The sequence below is a fragment of the Osmerus mordax genome, chromosome 23, assembly GCF_038355195.1.
Source record: "Osmerus mordax isolate fOsmMor3 chromosome 23, fOsmMor3.pri, whole genome shotgun sequence".
NCBI classification, from domain to species: domain Eukaryota; kingdom Metazoa; phylum Chordata; class Actinopteri; order Osmeriformes; family Osmeridae; genus Osmerus; species Osmerus mordax.
This window is the reverse complement of record NC_090072.1, coordinates 2,875,084-2,885,175: the sequence shown is the minus strand read 5'-3', so window position 1 is coordinate 2,885,175 and position 10,092 is coordinate 2,875,084. Positions and strand designations below refer to the sequence as shown.

The 10,092-nt window shown below is 45.6% G+C and overlaps 2 protein-coding genes across 5 annotated transcripts; one reads left to right on the top strand and one right to left on the bottom strand.

Annotated features, from left to right (window-relative positions):
* Nucleotides 1–1,753: 1,753 nt before the first annotated feature.
* On the bottom strand, nucleotides 1,754–5,052 carry nicol1 (NELL2 interacting cell ontogeny regulator 1). Of its 4 annotated transcripts, none has more exons than XM_067261676.1 (5): nucleotides 4,141–5,052; nucleotides 3,656–3,731; nucleotides 3,269–3,385; nucleotides 2,941–3,029; nucleotides 1,754–2,766 (listed from the first exon to the last, which is right to left on the bottom strand). In XM_067261676.1, the coding sequence occupies exons 2-5, from the start codon at nucleotides 3,690–3,692 to the stop codon at nucleotides 2,695–2,697; spliced, it is 315 nt and encodes a 104-aa protein (XP_067117777.1). In that variant the 5' UTR covers nucleotides 3,693–3,731; nucleotides 4,141–5,052; the 3' UTR covers nucleotides 1,754–2,694. The 4 variants fall into 4 exon arrangements, with proteins under 4 accessions (XP_067117777.1, XP_067117780.1, XP_067117778.1 ...); XM_067261679.1 differs by having other exon boundaries at nucleotides 3,610–3,720; XM_067261677.1 differs by having other exon boundaries at nucleotides 4,555–5,052.
* nelfa (negative elongation factor complex member A) lies at nucleotides 4,231–10,035 on the top strand. Its single transcript, XM_067261674.1, has 11 exons — nucleotides 4,231–4,440; nucleotides 5,433–5,604; nucleotides 5,910–6,071; nucleotides 6,534–6,623; nucleotides 6,748–6,875; nucleotides 7,053–7,122; nucleotides 7,325–7,416; nucleotides 7,639–7,750; nucleotides 7,927–8,240; nucleotides 8,697–8,796; nucleotides 9,130–10,035. The coding sequence occupies exons 1-11, from the start codon at nucleotides 4,231–4,233 to the stop codon at nucleotides 9,312–9,314; spliced, it is 1,635 nt and encodes a 544-aa protein (XP_067117775.1). The 3' UTR covers nucleotides 9,315–10,035.
* The last annotated feature ends 57 nt before the right edge of the window (nucleotides 10,036–10,092 follow it).

Below are 10,092 nucleotides of genomic sequence, written 5' to 3'. Positions count from 1 at the left end.
ACGCGAAACAAACTTAAACATGTTCTTTTGAGTTTCTGTGTGTGGGTAGGTTAGGGTTAAGCATTTTAACATGTGGTGTGTTTAGCATACCGAAATGAAAATAAAGTTTAACTAGAAGGAAAATGGTAAATAAATCATAATTTATATTTTCTATGACAGTCTATACATTCTATTATTTTTTGACCACTCTGCAATCTGGCCTAAAGCATGTGTGTGTGTCTGTGTGTGTTGGGAAAACGGGGTGGATGTCATTTGCCTGGTGAGTCCAGAGAGGCTATAATGAAACTTAGGGACTCAACACAAAGCAACAGAAATGGAGCTGATGCCACCCTCGTCATAGCAACGGTGGGAGTGGTAGCTGTCCCTGTCCTTGGTCCTGAAGTCTTGGCCCAAAGCTTTGGAATCTCAGACTTCTTGATCTGCAGTCAAATGCTCTACCACTGAGCTATACCCATATCCAGGTGCAGATCATATTTAATTTGTCAAATTAATCAGGAACCATTTCCTCCTTTCTGTGTTACAGGGCATATTTAGCTGGAGGAACTATAAATAGGCAAGATTATTGAACATCTGTCTTACCCTGCCTACAGAAGATATAGGAGTACATGGATCTTATTGGACGTTTTTTTGCCTGTGTCCATGCTAATGAACTTCAAACAGTAACAACTGTGCTTTTCTTTCTCAGGGAAGATGAAAAGAAAGGATAAAAGGAGGATATTCCGTCCTGCTGAGATATGGACATATTTTCTGTTTGGGTGATTCAGCAGAACAGGAACCTTCTTCTCAGTGTTTCAGTAAAGATTCCCTCACTAAAACCTTCTGGAAGCTTCTCCTCCCTCGCCAGGCAAGAAACTCTTCGGCTACTCTCGTTCATCCCTCCTCGCCCTGTCCAGAGATCAATCTTGGGTCCATCCAAACCTCCCCACCTCCCAAACATTATGAAGTGTGCTTTTTGATTGTGCAGGTAGGTGGTGTTTAAAAAAATTTTTTTTTACTGATGACTAAGGTCAATTAAAATGACCTTGTTTACTCCAGACTTGTCTTTGGCCTAGCCAGAGGGATGACAGCTGTCAGGTTTGACTTCCAGCTTGCCCACTGCAGCAGAACAGGAAGCTGGAAAAGAAAAAATAGGAAACTTCCTAGTCGGCCTGTCCAGCACACATCCCTGATTTTCTGTTTGCCGGTGGTGTAGTTATTTATTTCCTGCTTGCTCTGCAGAGCCTCCTGATCCACTGCAGTCTGCACCCCAGCGACCTTGTTGGAGTCCTGGCTTGATTTAGGAGTCTCCCTGGTGGTCAGGGAAAGAACTGCACCAGATTCTGAAGGAGGTAATCCCCATTATGAATAATGCGATTTCAGGTCAAAGATATCAGTGTATGTAACCAGGCTCTGTGCAAGACAGCTTGAAGAGGTTTAAACCGATTGCGTTCATTGTTGGACGATGACAGGGATTTTTTTTTCATATCAAACCATGACTAGACCAACAATAAAATATACCTTTTATCAAAGGTACTACCGGTAAGTTAAATAGGGCTCCAGAACTCTGAGTTCACACATCCCCAAAGCTTCACCCCTTCTCCTGTGTTTGTTTTGCTTGAGTCATGGAAACATTAACACTATTTCCTGTATTAAAAGAAAGCTACTAATGGCTGACAGATCATGTGGAACTAAACAGGCAAAAACAGATAACTGTCCTGATTGATCGAGTAATTCATGTTTGGCCCATTCCATAGTATACCACAAAACACAGACAAATGGAACAATAACTTTAATGACCGTCAAACAGTTTTCCTCTACAAGCATTTTCACATATAAAGTATGAGGCTACTTCTTAACAAGCAACAAGAAAAATACCAAAGTGATCAGCCATTAAATATATGTTGCTACACATCTGACTATCCCACTCCTATCTATCAAACCCTTTTTATTTATAGTGCTTCATATGAATCTATGTCTCTTTAATGAATCTATCTGTATTATAGGTCACGCAGACCTAAGACAAAATAGACTTCCTGCATGCTGTGTGTACAAGACAATGTGCATGCGCCTAGAATTTGCCTAAGACTAGGGTGCTGCATGCAACGAAAATTCTGCCCTACAGAGAATCCTATACAAGCACTATATTGTAAACCTTTTCTTCCTCATCTTGGTCAAAATGTTTAGTAAAACTCACAACAACAAAATTGTTACAATTCTGAAGACGTAAGATGGTGTATTATAGGCTTTAGTACTACAGCTTTATGCACTTGAGTGATCTCTAGAAACCCTTGCAACACTCTTAATAAGTATGCTTATGTGTCCTATCTATGTAACATGATGTGAAGTCAAACAGTTAAAAAGGTGCATCTTATTAAACTTCTTTTTTATAACATTGAACAGCGGTGGGATTTATCAATATAAAAACATGACATACATAGACTTCATCTCTACAACTGGGTGAATGGCGGTTGGTCAGACACTTCCAGTGTTGTTATATTCACATTAAGCCACTGCAATATCTAAAGTAATATTTGAACAGAAACAATAAAGTGCCTATGTTTACAATTTAAAAAGAATAACAAAATACAACGTCATATTTCATGTTAAGTACGAGTCATGTGGTGATGAAGAATCTTGAAGGATGAGACCTGGAGTGGCAAAGGTACCGACAGACACACATACACACTGACACACGTACACACTTACACACACAGCTCAGCGCAGGGAGTTTGTGGGCATACAATCACATAGGGCTTTCCTTTCAGCCCGTAGTACTAGAGTCTCCGTCTGGGGGAGGGAGATAGAGAAATAAACAAATAAGGAGGAGAGAGAGAGAGGACAGGACACAGAGAAACATTATTTGTCCAACTTTCAGTTTAGACAGAGGTAATAAAGCGATTGACTGTGTGTAGACAGGTGAGATGATGTCCTATAAAATAAAGTGCTGCATTTAGCACTTACCCTGGCATCCAGGTTAAAAGCAGTCTTCTTTAGGTCTTGCAGGGCCCTCTGCATGAATTCAAATGCATGACAGTCCACACAGGGTCGGCCTACAGCGCAAAGCGAACAAATCAACATCATAAACATTGTTATAGGTGTACAAAACGGACAACTGCAAACGCGCATGAAATGTCATATGCTCAATTTATTATGTGACCCCTTGATATCACATTAATATCTTAACCAACTCCTCAATTGTATCAAAATCAGATTATGCTGTGTTATCCTATAGTATTTGGATTGGTTCGCGTAGCCTACAAGGCCGGACGAAGGCCTAAAATCTACTTACTCTCGGCAGGTATAACTGTCCCCGTCTCCTCGGCATTGCTTGCCCTATAACAGAGAAGCTGGACCGCTAGAAGAAGCATAGTCGCTTGCAAATAGCCGATCGATGCCATATTGATGGCTACGGACACAAAGCATTGTTATTCAGACATGTTAAGCGAATTATTGTTTCAGAATCCGTATATCAACATCATCTGAATGTCGTCTAGTAAAAAATGCGAACATCTAAACAAAGCAACGGTAATGTCATGGTCTGCTTTTATTAAAGACAACATTTCAGTTAAAGACAAGTCGTTAGGTACGTAATGATAACATATATTTGATAAATAAAGACAGGCTACTTACAATCTTACAATATTTAAAGGAGAACAAAAACTGGTCGGATGCACACCTCTGGAGAATCCCGTATCACTTGCCGTGAGGCGCATGCGTAAATTTGAGACCAATAGTTCCTTCCTTTAAAAATCCTGTAATCATTATAAGACAAAATATTTTAGAAATGACCATGGAAGTGATTGCAATTCTTGCAAGTAGGCTACACTCATTCATCAGCAGTTTTGTAAAACGAATAAAACATCCATATTGATAACTAAAGGTTGCATTGACATAACTCATTTTCCATCACATTGACCCTCTGGGGCAGTCTATCCCCACCAAAAAAAAAACTCAGTCCAACTAAAGACACAAAAACTCAGTTCAACTAAAGACACAACTTTTTCACAACTTCAATAAAATATAATCATTCAGACCGTTATTTCTGGCACACTGTCCTGTCGGGTGTGCAGCATGTATATGCATTGAGGGATATATTATAACATCTCCGAGTGAATTTATGGTTTATGTATTAGATTCATGTTGAATTATTTCATCTCTCACATCAATAGCTTGTGGGTGGGTCCTCTTGCCCCTGCTATGTTTTCTTAGGTAGCCTGTTAAAATGCCCGAACTCAACACTTCTTTTCCAAGATGGCGTCGATGAAGGATAGCGACACCGGCCTGTGGCTTCATAATAAACTAGGATCAACGGACGAACTGTGGGCACCTTCTAGTATTGCTTCACTCCTCACGGTATCCGTTATCGACAATATACGTTTGTGTTTTTCGAGTTTATCGCCTCCGGTGAAGCTAAAACTCTTGCTTGGGATGCTGCATCTCCCGAGGCGGACTGTTGATGAGGTGGGTTTCTGACTGACTATGCTGGTCGAGCGCTAGCAGTGCAGCGAGCTGTGAAATGTTAGAATAAAGTTGTATGACTTGTTTCCAAAGACATAAAGAACACGAATGACTTACACTGACATTGTCCATTGAAGCACGGCGTAAGGTTATATTAAGATATGCCCAGACGTCTTTAAGTGTATAACACATCTGCCATCTCTGACTTGCTAGGCTAGCTAGCTAATACGAGCTAATCATAATCTATTAGCAATCTATGAACAGCAACAGACTAGTTTGTACTACTGTTTACTGGCTAACCCAGCTAGGCTATTTAACTAGCTGGATCCGCATCTTGGAACTTGCTGTATTGCCCTTAGTTAATGATTGTAGTTAGAGGCTATTTGATTGCTAGCCAGCTAGCTGTTAAATTTCGTTGTTTACCTGGTCGTATATTATTAGCAAACATGTTAAATTAATTAGCTAGCTAACTAACCGTCGAGTAAGGCATTAGTTCGCAAGCTTGCACAGTATTAGTTAGCAAAGTTAGTTAGCTGCTATAGCTTGCCGCTTGTAAGGAAAGCGTAGTTTAACATGACGTTCTTGTTATCAAACATGCAGAACCTTGCTAGGCTAGCATGCTTGCGGTGTGTTGGCTAGTTTACCAACCCATGCTGACTCGCGGAGGGCGTAGCTAGCCTAACTATAAAGTTGTCACACCGAAAGTTTGATACTCTCAGCAGTGACTGAATTTTCTTGACTCGAGTGGTTAACTTGATTTCTTGCTGTACATTTAGATAATTAAATAGAATGTCACGTCAGTGTCAACGACTCAGACATAATATGATGTGCCTCCTATTGCTAATAACGCATATCTTTGGCGCGTACGTCAGCGTTAAAACACCAACATCTTTGAATGATAAGAAAAAAGAAAAAAAAATCTTGTTCCTTCCGTAATAACGCGGGCAGTTTTTGCCTCTCAGTGCAACTAACAATTCTGATTCCTGTCTCCGTAGATGAAGGAGGCCCTGTCAGAGATCATCCAGCTGGCCACGGTGGACTCCGAGCCGTGGGTCTTGATGGTGGCAGACATCCTCAAGTCCTTCCCGGAAACGGGCTCCCTCAACCTGGACCTGGAGGAGCAGAACCCCAACGTGCAGGACATCCTTGGGGAACTCAGAGAGAAAGGTCAGGGGTCATTACATGGGTTTAGTGTTAGACTAAAAGTCTCTTAGATTAGATCAACATTTAATGTTTTTATTCTGATCATCTTTGCAGTCACAGCAGTATATATGCATGTAACAGCAAGCATGTTTGCATGTTGTGCTGTATGTGTCCGGATGATAGCTCAGAGGGACCTCTTCTTTCTTTGCAGTGTGCACTGAATCAGATAAAGAAAATATAAATGCATAAAAAGTTCAAAATGACACCTGTTGCTGTCGTCTACTTATTCACCCCTCTTACCCGTCCCTCTCCCCCCCCCCCGGCTGCAGTGAGTGAGTGTGAGGCGTCGGTCATGTTGCCCCTGGAGTGCCAGTACCTGAACAAGAGTGCCCTAACCACCCTGGTGGGCCCCCTTACCCCCCCTGTCAAACACTTCCAGCTGAAGAGGAAGCCCAAGAGCGCCACCCTCAGGGCAGAGCTGCTGCAGAAATGTAAGACCCCCCCCTCCCCCCCCCCCCCCTCCTCTGCTCGTAACACTCCTCCACTGTCAGAAACAGAATTCGGTTTATTCGCCATGTATGTTATACAAACACAGAATTTACTGTGGCAGGGAGGTGCAAAACACTAAACATATACAAATCTTAAATTAAGTAAAAGTACAAAAGTTTAACTATTTCTAAGAACTAAACAATCTAAGAATACAACTATTTAAATATAAAATTAAAACACTCCGCCACTGTCCTCCATGAGAACAGCTTTTGAACGAGAGGTAGAAGCCATATGGTGGTTGGCACCTTAGTTATTTAATATCGGTTTACCAAGAAAGTCTCAAAAAAAAAAAAAGTTTAGAACAGCAAAGTGAAGCTGCAGAACCAGTGTGCTGTAGTGGTGGTGTGCGTGCCTCTTCCATGTTGTCTGAGTCATGTTCAGATCTGGTCTCTTCCTGTCTGCAGCCACAGAAACTGCTCAGCAGCTCAAGAAGACCGCTGGAGTGCCTTTCCACGCCAAAGGTCGAGGTCTGGTCAAGAAGTTAGACACCACCAGTGAGTCTCACACATTCATACACACACACACACATTAAAATGGAGAAACACACTCACTTATCTACTAAGTTGAACGTGTCTGTATCGATAACTGGAGATTTTAAAACTCCCGTTTCTTTTCCAGCGCCCCTCAAGGGTATCCCCAAAGCCCCCTTCCGCAGCCCCACCACCCCCAGCATGTTCAGCCCCCCCAGCAACCGCACCCCCATCGCCCCCGCACGCACTCCGCTGCGCAAGGAGAGGGGCGTCAAGGTAACCATGGCGCCGTCACGTTCTGCTCTGTCGTTGCCCAACATTGCTACTCTGTTTTCCCAAGGCGTCCTGTTTTAATGTCCAAGACCAAGACAGTTTTCACCCCCTGTCAGATGATATATCAACCCTGCTGGACAAGACAGGTTATTCATAAAATGTATATTTACTTGCCTCCAGTTGTTGGATATCTCAGAGCTGGACATGGTTGGAGCTGGCAGAGAAGCAAAGAGGAGAAGAAAGACTCTCGGTAAAGGACTGTTTTCTCTACCTCTCTCGCTCTCTCTTACTCTCTCTCTTACTCTCTCTCTCTCTCTCTCTCTCTCTCTCTCTCTCTCTCTGTCTCGCTCTCTCTCTCGCTCTCGCTCTCGCTCTCTATCTCCCCAGTGGCTTCTGCTGTTGATGCATACAGCAGGTGCTCAGTGTGTGTGTGCTGCTGGTCTCTCCTACAGAAACAGAGGCCGGGGAGAAGGCAGCTAAAGAGGAGGCGGCGGTGGTGGAGAACGCTACTCCAGACTACGCTGCTGGTCTGGTCTCTACACAGGTACACACACACACACACACACACAGGTACACACACACACACACACAGGTACACACACACACACACACACACAGGTACTCACACACAGGTACACACACACTCACACACAGGTACACACACACACACTTCATGTCTCCATCTGTCTCTCTTCCTCTCCCTCCCCCCCTCCCTCCCTCTCTCGTTCACAGAAGCACATTCTCATATACCTTTTGTGTGTTGCAGAAACTGGGGGCCCTGAACAACGAGAGTGCCCTGCCCTCCACGAGCTACCTGCCCGCCACACCCAGCATGGTCCCCTCCTCCTCTTACATTCCCAGCTCAGAGGCACAGCCAGGTGAGGGGGACAAGTGTGTGTGTGTGTCATAGCTCTCGGAATACAAAAGGATAAGATTCTTCGTAGGGCTGTGTTCTGTGGTTCCCTAGGCCATGTTGCCCCCATTTCCTTATGGTTTGTGAAATGGTGTTTGTCGCCTGGTTTCATGGCGGTCTCCTTCGTTGCTCCTCCCACAGCCAATGCGGGCGGGTCAGGACGCGACGCCCTCCAGCTGGGCCGGCAGCCCGAGGAGTCGGCCACGCCCGGCGCAGGCGCCGCCACCCTCCCCAACCAGTTCAAGCAGCGGACGCCCATGTACAACGCCAGTACGGCCAGCCCGGCTGCGCCCACCTCCCCCAGCACGCCGGCCAGCACCCCGGCCAGCAACGGCCCCCCAGCGGCCGCCACCGCCACCCAGCCCGAGACCCCCGCCCAGCCCCCCAGCACGCCGCAGCCCGCCCCCACGCCCACGCCTCCGCAGCCCCAGCCCAAGAAGAACCTGTCGCTCACGGTGGGTCCCCTCGCTCGCTGTGCTTGCACGTCTCTCAGCTGGAGAGTCAGGTGGCTGAGCGGTGAGGGAGTCGGGCTAGTAATCTGAAGGTTGCCAGTTTGATTCCCGGCCATGCCAAATGACGTTGTGTCCTTGGGCAAGGCACTTCACCCTACTTGCCTCGGGGGGAATGTCCCTGTACTTACTGTAAGTCGCTCTGGATAAGAGCGTCTGGTAAATGACTAAAATGCTAAATGTTGGAACAAACGACCCGCATGCGGACGCCGTTTAGTCGTTTAGTCGATTCACCTGCTGTGAAGCTCACCCCTTCATCAAGCTCACCCCTTCATCAAGCTCACCCCTTCATCAAGTGGCTCGTGGTAGAGGCCTGTTCTGCTGATGAATATGGAAACCCCTTTCTCATACTGTTTCTCTCTCTCTGTCTGTCTGCATATGTGCGTGTTGTTACCCCTCCAGAGAGATCAGATGTACGCGGCCCAGGAGATGTTCAAGACAGCCAACAAGGTGACGAGGCCAGAGAAGGCCCTCATCCTGGGCTTCATGGCTGGATCCAGAGGTACGACACACAGCCTGGCTCGCAGGAGCACCCTGCGGCCTGTATGCTGAAAACTTTAGTGGAGAAAGTATCAAATTGACCTAGATATGACCTTGGGTAACTCATAGCAACTTGGATGGGGTCACTCGTAATAAATGGTGGGTCAGATGGCTGAGCGGTTAGGGAATCAGGCTATTAATCAAAAGGTTGCCGGTTCAATTCCCAGCCGTGAAAAATGACGTTGTGTCCTTGGGCAAGGCACGTCACCTTACCTGCATCTGTAAGTCGCTCTGGATAAGAGCGTCTGCTAAATGACTAAATGTAAATGACACTAACAGCCCCTCCCCTCCCCAGAGAACCCGTGCCCGGAGCAGGGTGACATCATCCAGATCAAGCTGAGCGAACACACGGAGATCCTGCCCAAGGCGGACGGCACAGGCAGCACCACCATGCTGGTGGACACGGTGTTCGAGATGAACTACACCACAGGCCAGTGGACCCGGCTCAAGAAATACAAACCCATCCCCAACGCGTCCTGAGAACAGGGCTTGTGGGACTTACTACACATGCGCACACACACGTTCATGCACATACATGCTCACAGACACACACTCTTTCGACTCTGTATGTACATGGTGTACACACACACACACACACACACACGTGGGCCAAATCCAGCTCTTGAGAGGCTGTGGACTTGTAGTTCTTTGTGCCTCTGCGTCGCCAAAAGGCAGAGTCCTTCAAGACTACCAAAACTCTCTTCTTTATTTTCGTTTGTTTGTTGTTGTTTTTTCTTTTTTTTAACGTTACTGTTGTGTTACAAAACAACAACATCCCCGTCAGATTTCTGAATGTTTGTGGTGAAAGGGAGGGGGCGGTTCCGACTGGAAGAAGAGCGTTTTGTTCTCCTCTTCCTCCCGCGACTTCCTTCCGCCAGAGACGAGACACCCTGGTCCTGTCGTCACGCGTTATCCCACTGAGCTGCGTGTCTGATGTAAACACCGCAAAGTTAAAGACTGCCTGTTATTCATTGCGAGAATGTTTGAATGTGGTGTTTTTTGCAGCTCCTTCCTCCTACTTGTCGAGAAAACGTGGATGGATGGTGTGGACAAATTAAAATGAACGTCAAAAGTATGATGGGGGAGTGACTATCATAATTTTTTTTTCTAACGCTGTCCAGTTCTGTTTTGGGAATGTTTTAAAAGTAATCCTTCCATCAAGAAGGCAAGGAAATAAAACGGGACATGGTGAGACTCAAAAGTGCTTCCTGACTTTGCTGCTTCTCCCTCAGATAACTTGTCTAAAGGTCTGAGTCAG